Source organism: Anas platyrhynchos, chromosome 3 (genome assembly GCF_047663525.1).
Source record: "Anas platyrhynchos isolate ZD024472 breed Pekin duck chromosome 3, IASCAAS_PekinDuck_T2T, whole genome shotgun sequence".
Lineage (NCBI taxonomy): Eukaryota > Metazoa > Chordata > Aves > Anseriformes > Anatidae > Anas > Anas platyrhynchos.
The window spans coordinates 27,683,437-27,710,165 of record NC_092589.1 but is presented as its reverse complement, the minus strand read 5'-3'; the positions used below and the strand labels follow the sequence as shown (position 1 = coordinate 27,710,165).

General features: G+C 36.3%; 1 protein-coding gene across 4 annotated transcripts in view; it reads right to left on the bottom strand.

The window, feature by feature from the left end:
* Positions 1 to 124: 124 nt before the first annotated feature.
* The window catches only part of MTR (5-methyltetrahydrofolate-homocysteine methyltransferase), a 60,421-nt gene continuing 33,816 nt past the window's right edge, over positions 125 to 26,729 (bottom strand). For all 4 annotated transcript variants that reach the window (XM_038177013.2, XM_027453767.3, XM_072035586.1 and 1 more), the window contains 19 exons: positions 26,377 to 26,562; positions 25,630 to 25,809; positions 24,538 to 24,654; positions 24,282 to 24,422; positions 21,293 to 21,382; positions 20,485 to 20,637; positions 19,784 to 19,891; positions 15,209 to 15,309; positions 13,735 to 13,802; positions 12,762 to 12,882; positions 10,954 to 11,035; positions 10,105 to 10,203; positions 9,228 to 9,303; positions 7,287 to 7,442; positions 6,418 to 6,614; positions 3,849 to 4,049; positions 2,611 to 2,803; positions 1,694 to 1,806; positions 125 to 1,567 (listed from right to left, as the gene is read on the bottom strand). In XM_038177013.2, coding sequence (XP_038032941.2) covers positions 1,481 to 1,567; positions 1,694 to 1,806; positions 2,611 to 2,803; positions 3,849 to 4,049; positions 6,418 to 6,614; positions 7,287 to 7,442; positions 9,228 to 9,303; positions 10,105 to 10,203; positions 10,954 to 11,035; positions 12,762 to 12,882; positions 13,735 to 13,802; positions 15,209 to 15,309; positions 19,784 to 19,891; positions 20,485 to 20,637; positions 21,293 to 21,382; positions 24,282 to 24,422; positions 24,538 to 24,654; positions 25,630 to 25,809; positions 26,377 to 26,562 — 2,469 coding nt within the window. In that variant the 3' untranslated portion in view covers positions 125 to 1,480. The remainder of the gene's footprint in view (positions 1,568 to 1,693; positions 1,807 to 2,610; positions 2,804 to 3,848; positions 4,050 to 6,417; positions 6,615 to 7,286; positions 7,443 to 9,227; positions 9,304 to 10,104; positions 10,204 to 10,953; positions 11,036 to 12,761; positions 12,883 to 13,734; positions 13,803 to 15,208; positions 15,310 to 19,783; positions 19,892 to 20,484; positions 20,638 to 21,292; positions 21,383 to 24,281; positions 24,423 to 24,537; positions 24,655 to 25,629; positions 25,810 to 26,376; positions 26,563 to 26,729) is intronic.

The window sequence follows — 26,729 nt, the reverse complement described above, 5'->3', positions numbered from 1 at the left end:
AGCACCCTGTAAGAGCTTTTATACTTTTCGATTCTTAGTAAAATAATGCATATTAATTTTGGCTTTTTTTCAGATTACAGTCCATTCTATTGCCACTCAAAGAATTCAGAAAGGATAACACCACTGACAGCTTAACCTTTATTAAACTGTTGATACAAGATAATTCTTTTAGCATAAAGTCAGATGCCATTACAAAAATTATGTAACTATTAATGGATTACAGATAGAACATTGGTCTTTTCTTTACAATTAGAGACCAGAAAAACTGGATTTTCCTGACATAATATTTTAAGAAATTTGCATTTAAATAATACATGAGGCACTTTTAGGGGATTATGAACAGCTATGAACAATTAGCTCACTTAGATTTGGAAAATAAACCTACACTATTAACTGTTACTGATGGTAGTGTTGCTATTATTTGCTTTTAAAATCCAGGTTAAAATAAGCTTAAAGTTTGTACACTGGTCAGCTCCAAGCTTTCTGTCTCTCTGTTAATAGTAGCAGTTGTGCTTCTGTCATACTTTTCACATACAAAAGTTTAAATATTAATTAATCCTCACAATAAAACAGGGAGGAAGAAAGGTATTGTTACACTTTACACAGAAATGGACTAGAAATGGACTGTAGCCAGATGAAAGTAAGCATGAGTTTTCTAGGGGGACACATCTCATTTATGTTTTATCATAATACAGCATCCCTGATATTGTTCCACCACATTATATCTTTTGATAGTTTTAACTACAGTCATCATCACATAGTAAATTAAAGACCTGAGTTATTATTTAAAGAGAAAAACATTATGTACAAGCCCTAAATATGGAGCAGACAGTTGTTTATTTTTTTTTATAAAAAAGATCTGTTTGTACATTGGTTGTTCTTGGTCACTCAGTTTAAAATTTTTCCTGACTTCACAGAAAAAAAATTGCATCATATTTCTGTATGACCTTGACTTGCTAAAACACATTCAAATAACAGAAGACAAACTCTGTTCAACATGTCCACAGCCAATGGGACAAATACTAGGCCCTCATTTCAAAGCCTTCCTAAAGACAGGAGGGGTGTGCAACTTCCACATCTCACCCTATAACTAGTTGCTCAGCTAGAGTATTTGTGCAAAAAATACAAATAAAAGCATATTGCTATGATTAAGAGACCTGCAATGCATTCATGGTCCCAAGTACATGGCATACCTGAAATATATGTTCCTTGATCAAAAATTAGAAACAATCAGATGAAATACTGGATACTGGATGGCAGAAAACCTCTCAGTAGGATTTTCTTGTTGGATTTTAGTTCGTTTGGTTTGTTGGTTTGAGATTTTTTCTTTTCTTTTCTTTTTTTTTGATCAGACCAGTGACAAAAACAAACCATTTCCAACAAATACTAAGGGCAGCAATGTAAGGTAATAGATGCCACTTCATTATTCCTTCTAGCAAATGGACCATTAGAAGAAAATGCTTGCCGATGTCTCCCACAGTTATTCAGTATCATATCCCAGAATGGGTCCCAGCCATTTCTCCACCTCTGCCACGGACAATTTTTTTCTCAGTGCATAATCTTCAACCTGAGAAGAGACATGATGACAATTCATAAACTCCAGCTTTTACTGTTGACATAAAAAATTTGGATCATCTCATCACAAGTTGTTTTTGAATGCTATAACACTAGCATAATGGACAGTGCAAGTTACCTGATCTTTACATATCTTGCCAACAGCAAAATACTTGGATTTGGGATTGGAAAAGTAGAGGCCAGAAACTGCAGAAGCAGGTGTCATTGCTAGTGATTCAGTTAAACCAATTCCTGGAAAAGAGAATGAAAAAATGAAAGCATTCTTGTTCTCTGAACCAATAAGCTTGAATTCAAAGTCTTTTTTTTTGCTGGGCAACTTTAAGCAAAAACAAAAAAAAAGAAAACAAAAAACAAGAAGCTTTCAGATGAACTAAAATCATAAAACTATTTTTCATTTGTTATCTATTCCAAAGAAAATACATACAGCTTCAAATAAATTGCAGACTTTCATTACAGCATTACTGTAGAGCAACGGTATAGATTGTTTTCAAAAAAAAAAGTCTTGGACATTTTGGAAAATGGTTAACTAGAGCTTCTGAAGCACCAGAAAGTATTTTGGAATTGTGGAGCTAGAAGTGGAATGTCCAACACACAAAATATCAGAGAAAGACATATAATTTCTTTCTTTCTTACTTTTTTTTTTTTTTTTTAAAGTTACCATCTCAAGGTTTCTGTGGTCCAGGAAACAAATTGCTGAATTGGTTTTTATTTTATTTATATCTGGAATGTCTTCTTGCAGCCATAAGGATGGTAGAGTTTTTCTCTCAGTGTAGCAAAACTCTGTTTGCATGCAATCTGCTAATTAGGATTTTGCTAATTCCTTCAGCAAAAGCACTGGCAGTATTTTGAAATTTTTTTTCTTGAAAGAGGAAAAATAAAAACAACAATGAAAAGGCAAAGACAGCAATTCCCAGAACTACTTTAGTTCAATTTTTTATGCAGCTCTGCATACCCCAATTCATTGTTTTGTTGGCATTAAAATCATTAATTCACACAAATGCTGCTTAAGAATCTTATTAAGGTTGATCCAGTTACCTGTTGTTTCCTCGATGTTTGCAAGTTTCCACATGGTCAGTTTTTCTGTATGGTCAGGCTGGCTTGGATACCCAGGAGCAGGGCGAATTCCATCATATTTAATTCTGCGTAGGTCACAGAGATCTAGCTGCTCGGCACTACAGTAAGCCCAAAATTCCTTTCGAACCCTTTCATGAAGCTCCTCAGCAAATGCCTTGGGATATAGTGCAATTTTTATTATTTTTTTTAAGGGTCATCATAGCACAGTTGAGAAATTTGATTGCATTAAAATTCACATACAGTACTTATTTTTGTAATTCTGATGTTTTAATCTCTTATTGGTAGATGGCAGCGGTTTTTGATGATCCTCCTTTAAAATCCTATGTAAACAAAGAGGTAAGCTAGAGCAGTAACTAGAGAAGATAAAGTTAATTTAGTTATGGTACTGATACATCATTAGAGCACCAAAGACAATAGTCTTGATTATTTTTGGTATCTGCTCCAGGTCTAGCCGTGGAAGGCCACATCCTTCTGGCATCCGTGCTATTATCAGATGCAAATAAGGGCTACTGCTCTTTTTCAGCAGAGGATCTTCCTCCAACTGAAAGTAGGTGACAGTTGTTTTTTTGTTTGGTTGGTTTTGTTTTTTAATAAACCTACTTTTACAGCTAACACTACTTTGTCAGCAACAGTTGCCTTCAGGAGAAATTTCCACTTCAGTAAATATCTTTGGATGGCATCAAATAATAATTTCCACAACTCTTATGGGTTAAAATATACAACTAGAGCTAATCACATTTGCTCCAAAATTCCTGTAAATTTTATAGTGGTTACTGATGTGTGAACATGGAGGCAAGCAGATAGATGTAGCGTAGGACAAGGGACAGGACTGGTTGGTCTTACCTGGGTCAAAACTTGCATTCTCATGTAGATAAAGCAAGGTTTAAAAATAGTTTTAATAGTGTTGTTTTAAAATGTACTAAATTGTATTAAAATGTACTAAATTGTATTAAATCAAAACTCTCACACACAGCTCAGAGCTGCTTTTGCACTTGGTACATATGGACAGCAGACTCCCCACTGTCTCTGAAGAGGACTCACCTCTCAAGAGAGGTTCCGTAGAACCAGTTCACTTCCAGATTTAATGCAGAACATACATTAAAGGCAACAGTCTGAGCTTATGCTAAAACATGACACAGCAAGTTGTCAAACAAACTTTGTATACAGAAAATTTGCAAGAAAACGACAAAACCTCGTACCTCTGCCAACCGATCTCCAAGCGCCTTTACCATTATGATGTTGTACTCATCATCCTGTTTCCTATATTCATTGCACAACTCATCTACACCAAAGCAGGCCACAGCAAACAGGCCTAAGTAGTCACAAATGCCAGAATCCAGCGGTGCTATGAAATCAGAAAGACAGTAATACGGATCTGTGCAGGCAGAGTCTTTTTCAGCCTAAAATAAAAAGAGAAAATAATGCAATAAATCAGAACATTAAAAAAAAAAAGTGCACTCGATCTAAACCATCTTTTTTTCTTGATCTAAACCAAGACTATAGGGCTTGAGACGTTTCTGACAAACACCTATCTAGTCTTTGAGCCATGACAGCTTTCCTGTCCTTAAATTAGACAGAAAAAACATCTCTGTTCCTCTGAGGGTGTTTGGATCACTAAAAAAAAAACAAATGTCAAAGGAGAGAGATGCTGTGTTGAGCAGATATAGAGAGATGTTCTGGTTCTATTTACAGCTAGTGAGATTTAACAGCTTATTCTGCAATGTATTACAAAATAGGGAACAGTCTTGTGCCAGCCACTGGGGAAGAAGACAAATTTTCCATCTCTTACAGTCAGATTCTACATTTGTTAACAAAACTGCTGGTTGATAGTTTGCATCCCAATTATGCAAACTGCAGAATTCTTCAGCAACTCCCACTATGGAACGCCCATGAGAGTTTATAAACACTCACAGTTTCTTATCCTATAAACCATGTGCTCAGTAGTCCAGAAAAAAAAACATGTCTAGGTTTACGCTATCTACATACAAATTGAAACAAAATTCACCCATCATTACCAGTAAATTGAATCCCAAACAAGGTTCAAAGGGGTTTATAGGAAGTTAACACGGGGAGTAGAATATATTCCACTTGTAAATGTATCCAACTTACAAAGAAAGTTATTTCATGGCTATCACTTGGCTGAAAAATCCTCTCCTGGTTTTCTTATTCTGTGACACTGTTTCAGTGTTTAACAATGCTTTAAACTAATTTCCAACTGCAGTTTCATAAAAATTATAAATAAAAATACAAAAAAAAAAACAACAGAATTCCTGAAAAACAAAGATGTACGTTCAACAGTTTCTATAGATTACTAGATTACAGAAAGTACCATAAAACTGAAGAAATATTTTTCTGCCTATGTATATGACCTCTATATTAACATTAAGGTTCTTTTGTAATGATCATAGCTAAAGAAAACCCTAAACATATCTACAACTTTTAGGTTTTCATCACACGCTTAATGGTGCCAACATCATGGAGAGAACTCTGTGTTCTGAAAAGAAGGTTTTATATAACAAACAGAAGACAGTTATTCTCTTCTATTATGCTCTGGTGAAGCCTTTGCTGAATTACTATGTATGCTAGACTGAAAGACATGTAGCTAAAATAGAGTCCAAAAGAATGGTACCCACAATAATACTCTTAATCTTTGAGAAAAGCCTGACTAAATTGGGAACATATGAGGAAAAAAAGAATGAGGAAAATAACAGTGTTCCAATATGTAAAAAAAAAAAAAAAGGAAAAAAAAATCAAATAACACAGTCTTCTTGGGAAAGCATTGGGAAAAGGCCAGGAAAAGAAAGTGTAGTAAACTTGATTTACATGGGATATCAAAATGTTTAACTAGTTAGTAAGGCCCTGGAACAGCCCTCCTTGAACATTTGTGAAAACCGTTTATATAAATATCTGCCATAGGCTGTCTACTAGATCCACCTCCTTGCAATAGATTATCTATTCCAAAAGCTGGAATAAACTTAAAGCCATGTATTTCTTAGTACAATTTTGAAATATTGGCACAAGACTGTCCTCATAGAAGACTGTACTCCAGAAATTTAGGTATTTGTTAGATTTGTTTCTCCAATGTTTGATGACTGCGTACGTGAACTATAAAGACACCAAATTGGAATGTTCGGAAGAAGTAGTAGAATATGTTGAAAATGTTCGATCTATCAAAATAAATGCAAGCATATATATGATTTAAGCATAAACACTTAAAATAGTTATTCTTACAAGCAGAATTAGCAGTAAACTAATTCTAAACTGCCTCTTAATCGAGAGGAATTTTACGTAAGTTGCCAGAAACATTTATCTTCACTGAGCATTATTTTGCTAGTATTATAACTAAAGGTATTTTTAACCTTCAACACATCCAAGCAGAATGCCTCATTTAAAGCAGAATCCAGGGATATTATTAAAGAACTAAGGCTCATTAGATTCTAACTTAGTGCACAAAATTTGTGACGAAAACATACAGCACAGTGCTTTCAGATGGCTTAAGTATTAAAACGAGAACAGAAAACACACCATTACCTAAAGCTGTCAAATACATAAAACATTCTGTACCGCTGCAATACAAAATACTACAAATACTACAAGAACCTGGGTCATCACTAATAAAACCATGTTACTAGTGAAAGAAATGTCAGGATGACTGCAGACAGATTACAACACCTATTTTCTGCACAGATTTTATTAGGACGCTTGTGCTCTATTCTTGCAATTCAGAAAAAAAAAAGTCATTATTTAACAAGTGTTCTGTCATTGTACCTGTTGTCTCAGGCCATGAAATTTTGCTATCGGTTCCGAAGATCCCACTGCCTCTTCTACAGCATATAAATAGATATCATCTTGAACACTTTGAGCTGGCCAAAATCCAACCACACCCCTGGCTTGTAATTTCTTTTGATTGATCAACATTTTCAGCAGATTTTGAGCATCGTTATAAACTCTCTTTGCTTCTTCACCTATCAAAAAAAAAGAGAACCCTTTAGAAAAGACGTGCTTTCACAACCAGTTTAAACAGGTTTAAAAACTGCTGAAGATTGGTTCCTTTTCCAGGTAATTTTTTGATGACCGCAACAATGTGTCAGCTACAGCATAAACAATAGCAGTACAATTATGTGTATACCACTGTAAAAATATACATCTTAAAACAATTGTTTGAGCCAGCACCATTCCAGTAGAGGCAGAGGATGCAGAATGAAGTGAGCAACAGGGAAAATGTGTGTGCACCTCATTACCACAGTGCAGCCAATCCAGAACATTTATTTCTGTGTCACACCTGCAGTTTCATCACGTATTTCAACACCTACTAAAGTTCAGTATCAAAAAGAGACAGAGCCTTCTTGACATCTTCACCCTTAACAGGAACATGTGTTAATTGCTCTGTCACCATTTTCTGTCATTAAAATACTGCCCTGTATTTTGTAGGTGAATTCTAAATATGATTAAGCACTCTTTCTGCCTCACGTGCCAATATGCCAGTAAGTGTTGTTTTACACAAATGATTTCAGTGACATTTAAGTTTACATGTATTTTTACCACTCCTGTGTATATCAAACCATTCAGAATCTTAATGCAGCATGATAGGTCTGTTAAGATTATCTGCATGAAGTAAATGCAAATTCAATACTTACCTACAGTTTTATCATTAAAGACTTTAGGGAAACCCCGGTTGGGATACTTTCCCCTAAGTTGCCAGACATCAAAGAAAGGCTTCCAGTCAATGTATTCTACTAGCCTCTTCAGGTCATAATCTTCAAAGACTTTTGTACCAATGAATTTTGGTTTAACTGTAGGAATCAAAAGTACAATCTTTCATGAAGGAATTATTTAATATTGCTCTTATATGTGTAGCATAATTGATGCTGAGTAGCTTCCATCACTACAACTGAGCTCTTCCCAAGTAATTTTTAGTGCCCTATCCTTCCCAAGTCATACCATACTTTACAGTTATTACGTGGATTTTTTAAAAAGCATAAAAAGCCAAAACAAAAAATGCAAGGCCTTCTGTTCTTTCCTATAAATTAATCCTTACTCACTACTGGACTTCTTAGCATATTTCATCAGACAAAATACTCAATCTAAGACCATAACCAACCTATCCTCACCTACCAGATTTTATGGGCACATGCCATTCATAATTTTAAATCCCACTTTTTATACGCAAACATATTATGTCCTATGGTGTTGTAAATAGCTCTGTTGATTACTATGCAATTTGAAAGAGCTTTTGCAACCACCACACACTTGTTCAGATGCATAGACACAAGTGAAAGAGAGAGATGGATCTTTTATGATGTATCCACAAGCTTTGTACTTGTCTACGCTGTTCACTACTTCATAACGTGGCCTTTATCAAAACGAGCTACTGAAAATTAGCATCTTCTTGAGTCTTTGTACTGGTTTTCACTGGGATAAAGCTGATTTTCCTTGTAATGACCAATATGGTGCTATATTGTAGGTTTGTGACCAAAACAGTGTTGGCAACACATCCATGTTTTAGCTATTGCTGTACAGCACTTACAGGGCACCAAGGCCTTCTCTGTTTCTCACGCTGCCCTGCCAGAAAGTTGGCTGGGGTGCCCAAGAAGTTGGGAAGGACACAGCCAGGACAGCTGACCCTATATGACTAAACAAATTTTCCACAGTGTATGACATCAAGCTCAGTAATAAAAGTCGGGGTAATGAGGAAGGGGAGACATCCTGAATTATGGTGTTTGCAGTTGCAAGCAACTGTTCTATGTGATAAAACTCTACTTTCGTGGCAGTGGTTGAACATCTGCCTTCTGATGGGAAGCAGCAAATGAATTCTTTATTTGCTTTGCTTGCACACCATTTTTGCTTTACCTGTTAAATTGCCTTCATCTCAACCCACAAGTTTTCTCACTTTTATCCTTCAGATTCTCTTCCCCATCCCACTTGGTACAAGTGAGCAAGCAGCTGACTAGGTCTTAGCTGCCTACTAAGGGATTAACACACCCCTTGTAAACGAAGTGACAGAAAGCAGTCAACTGTTAATGCCACTACAGGATGCAACTTCTTGGGCAATGCCATTTGTAATTCTAGTGTTTAGTATTAAAAATAAAACTGGTAGAGAAACTGGTAGCGGGATGGACAGAAAATGATTTGTACCTCTTTTTCCTTTAAAATGTAAGGGGGAATTGAATACAAGTGCTGTGTCACAACTGGCATTGCCTGAGTGTGGTACATAATGTTTGCATATGAGCCAGTCCAACATTATTTTGGAAAGGGTGCATTAGATTCATATTTCATTGTATGGTATTATGGAAAATTCTGTTTTAGCTTTTTTTTTTTTTCCAACTTGTTATTAAGTCTTTTTGTTGGTTTTTTTTTTTGAATACTATGAAAAATATAAAGTTGAGACAGGACAGCAAGACTGAACAAAAAAAAATCTGCTCAAACAGACACAAGTTTATTCGAATTGTTACACTATTTCTAACACAGTGCTACTGAAGTCTGAAGTTTAATGAAGCTTTATCAATTTATGTATTATTCAACGTATATATAAAATAAATAAAAATTAAAGACACAGTAAAATCAACAACTAAACTGACCTGGTTTATGTCCTGATAACCAGTCATTATGGAAACCTTTTCTCCTAGCTTGCTGTAGAGACAAGTATCTTCTTTCCTGTATGAACATTAAGGTTACTTTTATAAAACCACTTACCTTTCGGACAAACTGTAACTATCATAGTGATCATACAGTTTTATTCAAAGATGTCTTCAGGTCAATTCTTACAAAAATGTATTTTCAGTTCCACCAACTCCCAGCTGAACTCACTGCAAACCTCACTGATCTCATCTTGGTTTACTGGTTCCCTATGCAAAAATGGTCTTAAACTTGCATGGACCAAGTGTTTCTGTTTCTTTACAAGACAACCTCAGAAGCATCAGACATGCTTCTACTAACAGCTTAATACTGTTAATTTGTGCCATCCATTTCTGCATTTCATTCCTTCCTTCTCTTCACTCTCCTAAAATTGCAGCCCCAGCTCTCTACTTTGACATTGCTCAGATCCCTAACCAAAACAACACAAACACAATAGGAAAATTTGGTAGTGAGAAATACTCAGAATACAGCATGGCATCACCAAAAGCAACCAGTGCTACTTCAGTTACCTTAGTGTATTTTCCTGTTTTAAGCTACTACCCTAGGAGCGCACCATTCTCCTTTAGACTGGTTAAACTGATGTGACTGCCAGCCCCAAGGAGATGTCCTAGATACCACTGACTGTCCATTGAGGACAATCCAGAATTTGCCAACTGTATGTTAGAGCCATGAAGAATTTTCCCTTACAGGCCAGAAAATTTTATTTCATAATCAACACAAGTATACCTCAAGGTCTTCATAAAGAGTTGAAACTCAGAGTTAGTAATAATACAAGTACTAGCCACTCCAAACAAGAAGCTAAATTAATTATATTTGTACCTTGAGAGACTCATAGTGTTCTTGTCTAATTTCTTCATATTCCTCTAATATTTCTTCAAAGAAATCATCTTTTACACTTTCATCTAAGAGCTGAGAGCACTGAAAAAAAGAAATGAGAATGCACTAAGTACATACTGTAAGATATTATAGTAATGACACAGTGAGAATTTCAGACTAAGCTATCTGTCTTTAATAATCTAGTTTCCATTAACCTTACACAATTACACTTGACAATACTAAATTGTCTTACCACTGAACTGCAAACTAGATTCAAAATATATTTAAGAGTATGATTATTAGCAAGAATAATGCCCTCCTACACAGTTAGCACTAGCAGAGCCCAGCATGAGGATACTCCAAGATCCTAGAGGCTGAAGTCAGAGAAATAACACAGCTTGCCCTACTTCTTTCCAGCATGTGTTTTCCCCACTAAGACTACTCATTTGTCTAATAGAAAGCATCTATTCCAAAAAACACCAGTCAGCCATTTCATAGTACTGTTTTCCTGTTGCCGTATCACTAACTGCAGCAATATACCCAAAACAGAGAGAACAGCAGATCACATCTAACTACACCACTCCTCATTTTAAAACATCTCAGAACTACAGTCAAGGACTCAGAGTGAATCATTCCACCATCACTAGAGAAATTGGCATGTAAATAAAGGTATCCAATGACAATAAGTGAATTAAGTTTGATGAGATAACCCAGCAGCAGCAAAAAATTTGCTGAAGTGACAGTAGTTTAGAAATTGGTCTTTGCAGTGCCTCTCCAGTTTTCTGCCATAATATCGAATCTTAAGAGGAAAGGATGAGAGGCGCAACAGAAAAGTAGGAAATTAGAACTTACAACCACAACACTCTTGGATGCATCCAGGACATGAATTACAGGTGCACTATATCGGGGGGCAATTTTAACAGCTGTGTGTGTTCTTAAATGAAAAAGAAAGAGATTGAGCATTTTACAACTGAATCAAAAACAAACAAAAAAATACAAAACGCACGGTGAAAAAAATCCTGACATAATGCATAATCCAGATCTTCAAAACAAGAAAGCATCCATCTGCTATGCAGGGATGATTAAGCACAGATTTTTAATAATAGGTATACAAACTCTTTACTTCAGAGTATCAGAATGCTTCATAAGTAATGTGCCAACTTACATTGTCTTGCCAGCTGACAAGTCATTAACTAGTTAGTCTGAATATCAAAAATTTCAAAGAGAATATTCCAAACTAAGCTAACAAAAACTGTAATTATATATATATATATATATATATATATATATATATATATATATATATCTTTTTTGCTTGTCTTTTCCCCTCCCACACCCTACCTTTTCGATCTGTGAATTAACGTTAATGTAATGCAGTGATGATTGCTTAAATTTCCATGATACTGTACTTCAGAACCAGAGGCTCTGTGTACTCACCTGAAGAAGGAATTCTGCCAGGTGTCAATAAATAGAATAAATTTGCAACTTCTAGGTCAGCCAATTCATTTGCATAAAAAACTCCCAATTAATTTAACATATACTCATATTCCAATCCTACTCATTGAAATACTCAGGATCATTTTTGTATAATAGTATTTATCTGTTCAAATTAAAGTTAGCAGTCCTGAACTGAGGCCTAAGTGCCTTTTTTTCCTTCAGGTGGTGTCAGATGTTTAAAACACTTGAACATCAAAGTTACTGATGACTATGCAACAGCTATGTAACCAACTGTCCTGGATTACCTTAATTTGTTGGTGCATTTCTGATCTTTAGTAAAAAAAAAAAGATACTGTATCTTTAACTTTGATAGGAGCAGACAAAAGAAACGGCATAGTCCTACAGTGGTACTGTATCCTTTTTTTTTCTTTTAATCTATTACCATAATAATACCATTACCATTATTTGTCAGCATTTGAATTTAACGATATAGTAATAACAGAAACATCATTATAGTAAGATAAGATGAAACTTCACTGTGTAGATTCTGTATTCAGAATCCAGCCTCTCTTTCAAAATCATCTAATTTTCCACCTTTCCAAGTATGTATGGTCTACTCATTACAAATGTCTTCCCATTTCAGAGAATAAATACAGATGTTTCTTCCTTACCAAGCTCTAACATACACAACCTTCAGAATGCACACAAAGTTAAACTTAAAACTGTGCAAGTAAAATTAAATATATATTACCAGTCCAATCTTCCATAAAGAATCCTTTTACTTGACGTATTTTGTAGAAGTTCTGTGCATCTGGGCATATGTACAAGTATATATTTATGCAGAGTTCGAATGAATAAAATTATTTCTGAATACAAGGTATGAATATATATAATAAAATTATTCCCATATCCAAAACAAAATTTCTGCTGCCAGCTACATTTATCTCTACAAATAAATTTTACAAAATTGTTTAACAATGTTAATTTGACAATAATTCTTAATCTGCAATGCCCTACAGACACGAAAATGATATGAAGAAAGGGCTTCCCTACGCCCTTCACTTAGAATAAAGTCCCAAACATTCACTCTCAAGTAAACACATACCAGTATACGTGTTGAGGGAAAAGGAGGGAAAAGGAAGGAAGAAATGGTCATAGGTTTCTCTGCCTAGTTAGCACTATTTTCATACACATTCCCCATCTTCCCAATGGATATATCTTACTTAGAAGTAGTTGCTCCTCCAATCAGCAAAGGAATCTTTATTGCCAATCTCTCCATTTCCTTGGCGACAAAAATCATTTCATCCAAAGAAGGGGTGATGAGACCAGACAGGCCAATTATATCTATTGCAAATTTACAAACATATACACAAAATGTTTAGTAAATCCATTCTAGCATTACATACAAATTATTACAGGAAGCATTTAATTTCTATCTTCACGCATCAGATAAAAAAAAAAGTGAAATAGAAAGCATGGTAATCTCTAACCTAGAAGCCAAGTTTTACTTAATTAGAAAGTAAAAGCTTTCTAAGAATGAAAGTTGATTCTGAATCCTCAGTTTAAGACATTTCTCAAACAGTCTTCACAGCTGCTGGACACCTACTGCTCTAGTTTCACAATAAATATACAATGCTTCTGATTAGCAAACTCTAAACCTCAGAAGATCAGCACAGAAATTATAACATTTGCTCTTCAAAACAGCAAATGCTTTCAAACTTCACCACCTCTGATCCATACAAATATTTTCCAAAATGCAATAGACTGTTTCACAGAAACTATAGCTTGGTTCAGAAAGAAAGTTCATTTTTTATTAGAACAATACATTTTGTTTTTCACACTCCTTGCTTTAGCAGGCTGAATGCCAAGTTCTTCTACTGATTTAAGATCCAACACAAAGTTAGTTAACCTTTCCAAGTTTCCATTTATCCATCTGTAAAACAAGTGCTAAAATATCTCTCCTGGAGTTGTCCTTTTAATGCAGATTTTCAGTTCCTTGGGCTAAGTTTCACAGAAGTGCTAAATACTAAATACTTGCTACTGTTAACACAAAAATTTTCATTTACTTTAAGGTAGTCTGACCAAACCACTGACAGCATAGAAATGCAATGAGTAGCCAAAAAAAAAAAAAAAAAAAAAAAGCAAGTGGGGTTTAAAATTAAATAAGCCAGGAGTACTAATGAAATCTCTCTATACCTGCTTTGTTCTCAACAGCAGCTCTCAATATCTTATCACATGGAGTCATGACTCCTAAATCAATAACTCTGTGAAAAGAAGTGAGATGACACAAGATTCTTTAAAAAAGTAGTCAAATAGTTCTGTTAAAGGGCAAACATATTGCTCTTACAATAAATGGCTAACCTAATATTGAAGTTAAAATTGAGATTGTGTTTCTCTCAAGACCTCGATTGGGAATTGCAATATAAGAAACACCTGTGGGTCTGGAAAAAATTTCAATACAGAGTTCCAGATGACACAGTTGATAAGAAAATTCAAGTGCAAGAGGGTGGTTTTGGTTTTGAGTAATTTTTTTTCATTTGAAGTCATTCAGGCAATACTAAAAGGTTTTGTGGATATCATACCTTATGTCAGGAACATAAACTGATTCACATCAAGTTTCTTTTGTCTTACTAAAGCCTGTATTTTATGAAATGAGACACTGCACTTCCCTTGCTAGTGCTCTATTCCTATTAGCCCTAGCCATTGTCAAGGTTGATTGGGTTTGTTTTTGTTTTTTTCCAAGTGAGCCATGCCAGCCTTCTGGCTTCATTCAGTCTCACTCATGACCATGGCGACAGAAAGCACCATGGCTTCAGTTCACTATGTTTAAAAAAAATAAAAGCTCAAGAAAGCAGATGAATGTACTACATATACACAACACTGGTACTGGCTTCAGCCATTTGTGTTTTTAAAACAAGAGACAATTTGGCTCTTTTTTAAAGAACAAGTTATAGACAAGTCAAAAACAAAACAAAATGAATGAGTGATAAGACAGTTCCAAAGCATTCAGTTCTGCACAACATTTGACAGACACTTGACAAAGGACTCATGGAAACGACCATTCATTCCAACACTGCTGTCAACCCTGCATTACGTATATTAGGACTTGAAAGCACTGACTTGTCTTGAAGTCCCAACTTTTGAAACACAGAATTAGGATTAGAATCTCATCTCTTAATTACGAAAACATACCACCGTGAGTTTAAAACCGTGTCGTTAACAAACAGCTTGAAAAACATACTAAGAGGTTCATCAGAACGTTACAAGACTTGCTTTTTCCCAACACACCGCAAAGCACACAGGCAGTCTTGCTTAATACAGTTATCCTGTGTGGTTTTTTCCAGGTATTAATCTTCTATGTTTAAGACATTAAACTTATATTTAACTAATATTACGTGCAAAAACTCATGCTCTGACCTATATTTCAGTTCAATTGTTTTCATCTCAGATGCCAGTTTATTAGGGCATTACAGAAAGACGTTATATTCCCTCTTGCCTCCACATTAGTAATAGGTGGTATGATCGGCATTTCCTACTACAACTAGGGTAACAGGCCAGTTCCCAGTAAATGCCCACCTCTATTATCACCACAGCTGCAGCCAGCCTAGTATATGAGTAAGTTAGCCTTAATACGGTTATGTTCCCAGCTACCTAGTTTTAGTCTCTTTACCTGAAGTTGTTGCAGCCCAGAACAACTCCCACAATGTTCTTGCCGATATCATGTACATCGCCTTTCACAGTTGCTAGTACTATTGTACCATTGTAAGGATCCTGAAAGTTGAGCAAATAGCACACAAGTTAAATTACTCAGAAGCCTCAGCATTCCCTAGGGATCAGCAGAGGTAATATATCCAATATTAAAAGCTATCTTAAAAGATGCAGGTAATAAAAATTCGCACAAGAAATACTCATGCAATTCAAGCGCACGCTATTTAAATACATTTAAAAAAAAAACAACAAAATCATGAAAAAAACACATCTGAATAGCACTCCGTGTAGTGCCATAACTGAACTCCTCTATTCCTCACCAATAAACAGTTTAAATATTTAGAACAATAGGGTAACGAAGGTTCACGATCACATGCCTGGTCATGCATCAAATGTAATCTTCCAATGCAACACTGAGAGGAATGACAGGAATTAGGAAAAGCAAAAGAGATTAATTTTTTATGCAACAAAAATAGCAAGGAACACATTTCAATGTGCTCATCAGGCTATTTTGGACTGCCCAAGCTGAACAAACAAGCTGGAAAAACAATCTTGAAGAAGGGAAGGTGCACCACCACAGACTGATCCTAGGTCAGACAGCATTCAGCCCTGACAAAGAGGCCCTGCCAGCAGCACAAAGGCCGATCTTCTCTACAGCAATTCTCCAGCAGGACAAGACCCTTCATGATAGGTTTTTAGTGGTGTCGTTAGTGTTGCCATTTGGAGCACCTCCATTTTATCACAATACCACATTTGAGTTGGTGCTTGATGAGACCCAAGTAACAGACTACTTGAATTGCACAGAATTTAATTCAAGTGGAAACCTGAGCACTTTCTGTTTTCAAACAACCACTTTTCCAGTCAGTATCTCATCTCCTTGGCAGATGGCAGAACTGGGGAAGAAGACTCTTCTACAAAGCATGTCATATTCATTGACACTATCAGGTAGCTCTCTACTTCATGACTCTACATTGCCTTCTGTAATTGCCATTTTCTGGGGGAAGAAATACCTTTACATATTACCAAGACTGATATCAGCATTTCCCATGGTCCTAATACATTTGTTAGGACCCTGGAAATTCTCACCAATGCTGCTGTTTACTAAACATTATTTACTATCCTCTGCCCAGTGTTCCTGTTTTACAAAAGACCAGGAAACCGAGAAAGCGAAAGGGATGCAAGTCAGCCATCCCTGTGCAATGAAAAATGTTGCATCTCAAAATAAATTTCTAGAATGTAAGAGAAAACTAGAAACATCAATGAAGGGCTAAGGGATGAAAAAAAGATCTGCCCCCAATAACAACTGATAATTTAACTATCAATTTATACATAAGCAAAAAAAAAAAGGGGGGGGGGGGGGGAGGATTTATACAGAAGAGGGAAAATGTGTGCTGAGCAGCAAACAACATGGGCCAGAGCACACAGTATTTTAAATAAACCCTATTTAGGGCACACTGTGATTTCAATTGTCTCAAGCAAGGAGGTCCTCAAGTTCTGGGCACACATCCAAAGGGCTTCTTTTTTTGATCTTGATAGAGATCCACAGCCACAGCTATTTATCCTCAAATGTAACTATCAACACTTCGCATTTTCTGGCAGTCTTGGACCAGAACTGTCTTGGAGGTTACAGTAGTCTGGGTAATATCAGACAGATCAGCTACCAGAGTCTGCAAATCATTTTCCTCTGACTCCACATCTAAATTTGGGGATAAATACAGCTGATTCTTCTCTCTCTCCAGTTTTCTCTGCAGTGACAAAAACATTCACAGAGGAAGACCAAACCCCTCCTCAACACAAGGTGGAGAAAGCAGAGGACAGAGGCCCTACTTTTTTCCCTCCTGCCCTCTTCAGGCTCACACAATACCTCACCATCATCTCTTGCTATATTTTTGAGGACCTCTCAGATTCCACTTCCCATTTTTTAGCCAGAGAACTAAGTACCACAGTAGGTCCTAATCCCCTGCCCATGGAGGCAATAGGGTAATGATTTTCACTGACTTCAAATATCCCCAGAACAAGCCAGAAGGTGCCAAGTACCAGCATTGTCATCTGCATTAAAATAAAGAACAGCACGAGCAGGAGAGAGATGACGCATAGAAAAGTGACTCATGACAGCAGAGAACAGATCTGCTTGATGTATTAGAGAGAAGACACCATCTTTACAACCAGAAAAGAGACTAGGCATTCTCCTTCCATTGAAAATAGTCAGGATTGATTATCAGGTCATTTTTCTTTATAAAATGCTAGTTGGATTCATTACATTCATGTTTGACAAGCATTCAGCAGATCCACAGCAAATGGGAAGATATACTGTAAAATGATTTTAACAGAGGAATTAGGAACCATTCAAAAATCCACAGAAAGAAAGACAAAGAAAACACATAAATATCCCCTATTCTCTAGACTCTGACTTTTTTTTTTTTTTGTGCTAAATACCAGATTATGATAAAAGGTATTGCCTCTGAGAACTCATGAACACAATGTGATGTTCCGCAGGACTAGAGAGGAGTTACTGCACACTAAACATAAATTTCATAGTCTGACAAAGTCGAGAGTGGAAGAAAAATATTTAACAATCAAAACTGAACCTATCACATAAATACAGTAAAGCAGAGATTAGTATTTGAAGAATGGATTTTGTTCATTTCTTCTGAACTCATTTCTACCACATACAATCTTGTTAGTACAGAAAAACAAGGGATGTCCTGTATCTTTGTGTTCCAATGCTCCTATCACATACTCCATTAATCAAATTTGGAAGAAATTACTTCAAGTATATGTACAGGTAGCTGATGAAACTTTTCTCACAGAGGAATTGCCACCAGTCGGTTGTCAAAAAGTAAACACCATAAAGAAATCTGAATCTGAAAATCGTTTGGTATTTTCAACAGCAACCTAAAATTACCTGCAATGTTATGCATTGGATAATATATGGATGGTATTAAGGGAGGGGAGAGACTATGTGGAAGAATAGAAGGATAGTAGGATTCAAGATCAACTTGACAAATTGAATAAGCATTTGAAAGCAGTAGGAATTCAGTAATAGGGCTGCCAAGCACAGCATATAGGAAAGAAAAAAAGAAAGAAAATGTAAAATGGGGAATAGTTGATAAAACAATGTAAATACAAGACTTATTACAGGACAAAAATGATCTTACAAGTCAATACGGAAACCAAAAGGCCCAGTGCTGCAGAATGTCAGATACTTGGACACTAATAAGGCCTCAGCTAGAACCAGGGCTGGCTGGATGCCCTCCTGAAGCTTCTCCATGTAGTAAGTCACTGGAAAAAGCTCTTAAATTTCAGAGGCAATATACTGTTATGCTTCAATACCATCACATTTTCTTCCTACCACAATCTAACTTAAGTATCTTTTCACTGAAATTTAAGCCCCATTTACTCCTGATAGAATGCAGAAAACTTTACCACTTTATTTTCTGCAGGTATGTCTAGAATATGAAAACTATATGGTATGTAAGTCTGAAGGCAAACAAATGCAACCAAACTCCCACACTTTCATTGCAGATTACATTGTCTACACTTCTGATCATTCTTAATGCTCTTTTCCGAGACCCTTTCATTAGTTCATGCATTTTCCTTGAGTACAACTTTCAAAATGGAATGCTGCTGACCCTTGTCCTATCAATGGGCTGAGTGCTGGATGGAGCGGAGAAATCACTGTGTATTACACACATTTATAAGTTCTAGGTTTTATGGGCTTTTTTTGTTTGTTTTGTTTCCCAGTCATAAGACACTGAAGATTTATATGCTATTCATAACAACCACAACCCTCTCTGGGAAGCTACTACCTACTCAGTTATGAACAGTCTTTTATTTGTGTCATTTGTATATTTCTGTTTCTATGTTATGTCTTGTGTATCTCCTGTACTGTAGTACAAGCGGTATTCAGAAACTGGGGGAAAAATTATGTATGAAAAGACCACTATATTCATATCCTGTTTTTCGTAAAACATTTGTCACCCACCACTTGGTCACAGCTACACATAAAATGAGAATACTATTCTATTATAACAAAAGGTCTTGCAACATATCTATTAAAAAAAAGAATTTGGTTTGTTTAGCTGGGAGAATGTTCAGGGGGAAGAGCTGGAAAAAGAGAAACACACTAAAAGGCTTTGAACATTCAAAAGTGAGTTCTAGAGTTTACCAAGGGCAAATGGCATCAGTTGGCATAATTTGCTACAATCCATGTTAAAAATGTTATAAATAAATAATACTACAATTAAATGTCTACAAAAGCACAAAAAGTTAAGTAACACCAGAATCAAGGGCCTACAAAAGCTTTTAGCATCATGAAACTTCTGACAACAGGTTAGGCACACACCAAGCAAAGTTTCACAAAACGCGTACTTCGTACATTTCAGACCAACTACAATATTAAGCCCAAATTGGCAGTTTCCATATGACTGGATCAACTTTTCAGCATAAAAGCTGAATAAATACCATTAGCAAAAAATAATTTCAATTTTTGTCACAGCATGTTACAAAAGAGTTACTGCATAAAGGACTGTCTTGCCTCTTGTTCTGTGCTGCCCTGTTCAGCTCTCTTTTCCTCTCTTTCTTTTTCCATATAGGGAATAAGGTGGCCAACTGCTTTCTTCATAACTCGAGCAGATTTTATCACCTGCACAGATAAACGGAGGAGGAAAGAAACAGCAATAAAGATCAGATATAGGAATAATCTAAAGTTCCTCATAGCTTTCTTTTAAACCCATTCAAACAATCAACAAAACTTAATTTGTAAACCCAGATCCCAGCTTTACGGGGCATTCTTTAGCAACAGACTGCTGGCCCTACTGGGCTAGTGGCCTACATACGACACTTGCTTTCACAATGCAGTCCTTTGGATCACTCACAACTGAATGAAAAGCTACTAACAGGCCCAGACTTAGAAGGTGCTACCCAGAGCAGCCTGATGGTAATCAAGTGAGTTTAGATTTTTTTTTTCTTCATTTGCTATTTTCATGCATCTAGATTTAAAACTACATTTCAAATAAAGCAAAAACACAGAGAGAAAGGAAAGAAATATATAAAACTATATAAAGAAATTCAAGTTCCAAAGTACAGAAGAAATGAGGCCACTTCCTAGCACTGTCAGAATCTTCACAATTCGAGAGCTGTATCTGAAAACGACAGACAACATAGAATGCTTTGGCTACATTTTGCAATGTTAGTTTTTGCCAAATCAGAAAGTACATCACGTCATGTTGTCTTTACCTGAGGCAGAAACATCTTCCCAGCACCAAAAAGATCACCAACAATTTTCATGCCATTCATCAAAGGTCCTTCAATTATATTTAGAGGCCTAGGATATTTTTCCTGATTTAATCTCGCTTCTTCTGTATCTGCAGTGACATACTTCTCAATGCCCTGGGGGGGGGGAAAGTAAAAGCTTTCATCTTTCTAAAAATACAACTTGTATTCTTATATTTAGTTGTCTTTATGCTGAAAAAAAATCACAATCAATATACACACAGATAACTTTAGATATTACTACTCTAAGAATACCTCTAATCTGTATTTAAAATAGGTTTTCTTGAGAAACAAAAAACCATAGTTTTACGGAACAAAGTTATTTAAATCAATAGTCCCCAGTATAAGTGGGTCTGTTTGTTTTTCAACTATGTCATAACAGAATTACGCATTTACACAAGGACAGCTCCCTCAGCACTAATGTTACCCAGTGCAATACCATTAAAAAACAAAATACAACACAAGAAAAAAAAAAACACCATACAATACACTGGAAAGTAAAAACAACATGAAGAAAATGTTCCACCAACACTACGAGAAAAAAATACTAAGGGTCAAAGACTTCATTCAGCTTAGGAAGCTTAAAGGAAAATCACCACAACTCTCTGTTAATATATTTAATTAATGTATTTAATTAGTAAAGTGTTCATTATTAATGTATTTTTAAAAAAGAATAGCAGCAGAGGAATTTTTAAGCCAAGGGTGTCTATTATAGTTTAAGAGCTGGAATTATACATCTGTTTGGGCAGGACAATTTTCTGCACAGATTCACCTTTATGAGAGCATATTCCAGCCTTTCCTCCACGGAGCTTTTGCGCCATTCATCAGTATGTATCACTTTCTTTCCTCCTTGGGCATGATTCTGAAAAGAAGAAGATAACCATAGGAGCTTGCCAACACAATTACAACTATGGGCTTTAGTTTCAGAAAAATTAAGATAATTAAGTACTGATTCACAAAATAATTTGAGATTATTCTAAAGGTTTTTGAGTGTGTTTTTTTTTATATATATACATGCAAATCACTTTGCAAACACATGCGATGTACTGCAGACACTTCATAGGTCTATATCACAGAGAGTACTTATTTCAGTTAAGACATAAACAAGAAAAAAGAGGGAGCAGTTCTAATAATTTTCACACTTAAAAATGATGAAATGACTAATCCTCAGGGTTTTACTTCTGGGAACATAATTTAAATTGATTTCTGGCCCACACACTACACTCGATTTTAAAATTCTAATTAATTTGGCGCTAATTCAGTTACTGCTGGAGTAGGTTATATTATTCCTTATCACAGATGTTTTCAGTCAGAAGGCCTATGGAACTACTGTTTGTCTTGCACACAGACAGGCTCAAACCCTCTCACATACTCTCTTTGCTGCATACTCCCCCATCTCCCTTCTCCTTTGCTATGAATGCAAAGGCCAAAAGACCTTCACAATGCAAGAAAGCTCACAAGCACCCACCCCAGGAAGGCTCATGGAAAAGTACACTATCCATTACTTGAACCACCACACTTCAGACAAGTCATTTATTTTTGTCCCTCAGTTATACCACGTAATCTAATGCCTTTCATTCCCAATGAACCTCCTATACCTTTGAGTACTCAACTGTACCTTTTAAAGATAAAGCTATGAGGAAAAAAGTCATGGAAACTAGATCTTACTCATTAGAACAGAAATCTGAACAAGTCTTCAATTATACGAATGTTAGCTAACTTCACAGCTTCTCATTACCATGCCTAACTCCACTTGTAGGTCTTGCTTGTAAAAAGACAATGAAAGAAGGAATGTGTTGACCACAGAGATGGTAGAGTTTATCTCTTCAGGTGCAATAAAAAGCCAACTGAACACATCCCTGAGCAACCTGCTCTTTCTGACTCTGCTCTGAGCAGGGGCATTGAACTAAAGGATCTCCAGAAGCCCCTTCCCACTTCAGCCCTTCTGTGAAAAGGTATGAAGTACTCCTGAACCTCTGGCCACAGTCTTCAGGAAGGGAACCATTCCAAACTGAAAAGAACCCATGGAACTATAAGGCAGTCAGTGCAGGGACCAGACCACAGTGGCAAACACTATATGCAGACCATTAAAAACAAGATGATTATATTGCATGCTGAGGATAAAAAAAAGACGAAAAAAAAAAAAAGGCTTTAGAAGTACAACTACCACTGCCATAAATGGGATGATGTTCAAGATTAAAAGACATATTCTATAGAGTGTGTATCTGCAAACTTCAGACAAAAATTTGTCTCCTAAATCCACAAAGATTAAGTTCTTCACTCTCCCAAAATACCTAGCATTCAAGCAACTGGCAAGGTACATTATTATCACCTGAAGGAACAAGGAGGGCACTTTAATAGAGGTGCAATACTTGAAATGGGACTGCACATTGTATGTTCCTTGTGCAGAATAAAATAAAAACAACTTATGAATTTACTGAATAATTAGTGCACTTTTGTAATAAAAGAAAGCCTTTAGGCAAAAGAACTTAGAGCCATTCCGTTTCACTAAATCAGAGAAAAATCTGAATAAATATTTTGAAATAGGCCTCCTTATGGAATACTATGCCTCATTAGCTGTAAGTGACCACCTATTTGGCCACTCAAATTTCTCCAGAGCTGAGATGAAACCCAGTCAGGATGCTTACTTTCAGTGAAACCCTGAAAGTTGCAGGTTTTGCTAGGATTTTAACTTTTAATAGAGCTTTTGAAAGTGTTCTGAATCAAGAGTCTCTTTTGAAAAGATTCCAATATTTGGAACATTAACAATGGCTACCCGAACTTCTAGACCTACGAGTCGATTCACATCTCAAATTTCATGCTCCACTTAGATTCACATTCTGCTTTCTGTGAAAACACTGCTTAAGTATTCCCTTTCTCTTGTAGTTCTTCTTCATGTAACTCTGTCTACCATAATGGTAAAACTCTTCTACAGACAAGATCTCTCACAGGTGAATTATGAGCACCATACAAAATAGCCTAAGCACAAGGGATAGGGAGAGTCTTCTAGCACTATTTTTCAACATGCTGCCCTTGTTCCTACATATCAGGCACCACCATAGCAGAAATACAGAAATAATACTACTACAAAATACAAAACAAGTGGATACTTGCACACTTAAACCTAAGAATCCATCTCACACTAAAGAGATTTTTGCTGCAGGTTCAGTTCAGAACAGGATTTAGCCAGTCATCTTATGGTTGATAACCTGGAAACCTTCAGGTGTGTATCCTGTGTCTTTTGCCACCACCACCGCAACAAGATTTCAAAAACATTTGACAGCAGATCCCCACTCTGACTTGAAATATGTAACCTGGAAGCCAGGAACTTCACCTTTTACATATACTCCAAGCAAGCTATCACCACGAGAGAGAGGGATCTACTTTTTGCCTCCCACAGCACAATTGCCTATTATGCTTCATCTCCAAGATTTGATTTGGTTGTTTGGGTTGGCCTATTCTCATTTTGTTTCTTTTACTTTTATTAAGAGAACCCCTATGCAACTTCTCCTGAAGCATCAGAACTCTGTTCCAGGATCTTCTGGGGCAGCTGCAAAACTGGACGGGTTCAATCCATTAGAGATCACATTTTATTCTGTATTAATAGCTAACTGCTTGTAGTATTATTAGTAACTTCCAACAGCCACCTTTAGATTGACACACGTGCATTTCATAGGCTGTTCCTCCCTATCATCAACAGGGAGGTGTTAAAGCCCAGGTGCTAAGCTAACAACTCTCCAAGTCTTAAAATTTGAAGTTACCTGAGCATAATGTAAAAGTTTCTCTGTCGCATCAGGATCTTTGTTCCAGATTAAATTCTCACATAGCTGTAGCAACTCCTTGTGGATATCATCATATACTGGCAGATTCCCAGCATTCACAATTCCCATGTCCATGCCATACTGGAAAAAACAAAACACAAAGACAACCACTATACAGGATCCCCTAAACAGGACTGTCAGATATGGCACTCCATTGGCCAAGCACAAACGTACAAAGGCCAAACACGTATCATACCTTAATTGCATGGTAAAGGAACACTCCATGCATTGCTTCACGAATGGCATCCATTCCTCGAAAGGAGAAAGACAGATTGGAAAGACCTCCACTTATCTTAGCTCCTGGCAGTGTTTCCTGTGAGGATTGCACACAAATTTTAGAAAAGGGCTTTCCAAAAAGAAAACTTAAGCAAAGCATTCAGCCCTGAGCAGTGATGAATTGGCTATACACCCTTTCTCTCCTTCTTATTCCACATCCTTCTAATTATTTAAATTCATGAAAAACAATTCAAAATTCTGTAGAAAAAGCTACAAATACAAGGAACGATGCATCCTAGATGTATGTAAACAACTACTATGGGTCCCATGGTCATTGGTCCTGTTCTAAACGTATAGGTCCTCCCCTCGCAGGATTCCAGATGTTCCCCCTGCAGATTCATTGTGGGCCTTCCATCCCCCAAATATGCCCCTCCTCTGGATACAGGAGCAACCTACCTGCCTGCTCCCATGACTCAGGAGCAGGCAGTAGCTGAGCTGCTAACCTCAAGAGTACATATTCCCATCCTAAAGTCCTGTGGTGATAAGATATCCAGTGCAGATGTTCAAGCCCCAGACTGCTACTAACAGAGCATCTCCAGATCAATTAAGTCGCCTTGTGAAATGCAACAGTACTACTTACTTAGCTGTATTCAGGTGATGCCCTTCATTGCTGCTCCTCCTTACAAGTATTTTAGCTAAATAAAAGGTCAGGTTATAGCACAAACCCAACCACAGTAACCAAAATTACGTTAATTTAAAAGGACAGCTTTCATAAGACTTCGAAGAGCTCCTTTTGGCCATAACACTGAATGTGACTGTTACCTCATTTAATTGATATAGTATATTTACATCAGAGTTAGCAGGTTGAAAAATATTTATACAACTACTCAAAGCTCTACTGGAAACACAGCAATACTGGGAAATGTCTGCACTTCAGAGGAAAAGTCCCCTTGATAATTTAAAAGGCCTATTATTTTACTGCAATGCTTTGTTGGTGGTGGTAGTCTTTGTTTGCTTTCCTTTTAAATAATCCCAATAAAATACTTGGAGTTAAAGTAAACTTACAACTCACTTTTATGACTTTAGTAGCATTGATAAAATTAATAGCATATAGGTTATGTTCTTCCATTCCAGTCCCTATGGTCAAAATATTAGGGTCGAATATTATATCATTTGGATTGAAGCACACTTTTTCCACAAGTAGGTGATAAGCTCTGGAACAGATTGCAATCTTGGTTTCTGTTTCTGTTGCCTGGTAAAGAAAAAGCATTCTGACGTGAAAGTTACACAAAAAATAAAGCCCCCAGAAATTATGTACAATTCCACCAAATCAAAACTGAGGAATCCCAGTCTGAACATCATGAATGATGAAAAAGATCATATGCAATAATTTTGTATTAAAAACACCACTTCCACCACACATGTACTCGGAGTTTTGATTCAACTCTAAAAATACTTTTGTTCCTCAACATTCCACCATCCTATGCAAAGTTTTAATATGCATTTTTTGAAAGAACTAAATGAATTCACAGAGGTTCCACTTACATGCAAAACTGTTTCTGGACTAAAAAAATATCTTTTATCAAGGAGGAAATAGTTCAACATGTCTGAATAGCAAGAGAGACACTCTCTTGTGCTAGCAGAGCTATACTTGGAGCAGAACTTGAATTCCTCACACATGAGAGCAGAACAAGGAATGATTACATATCAGGGTCAAAACTATTGCTAAGACTATATATAGACCTCTTTAAATCACCTGTGCCAATGAAACAAAGCATTACACTCTAGAAGAAAATGATCTCCTTTAACAAATGCTCACCTGACCCACTTCATCAAAAGCCATGACAACCACAGCTGCTCCATACAACTTAATTTTCCTTGCTTTCTCCAGAAAGTCTTCTTCACCTTCCTTCAGACTGATGCTGTTTACAATGCATTTTCCTTGGCAACACTTCAAACCTGCCTCAATCACTGAAAAATTTGAGGAATCAATGCATAATGGCACCTGTAAAGAACAGAGAAGTGAGCAGAGGGATACATACAAGTTATGAGTTAAACATTCCACATGTTGCTTGCCCACTTGGACATAAAAATGCAAACAACATTTAGCATTATTTATGAATAAAAAGCTTTCAGATGTTTTTCTGTAGATTCACTTTGCTTTAAACTCAA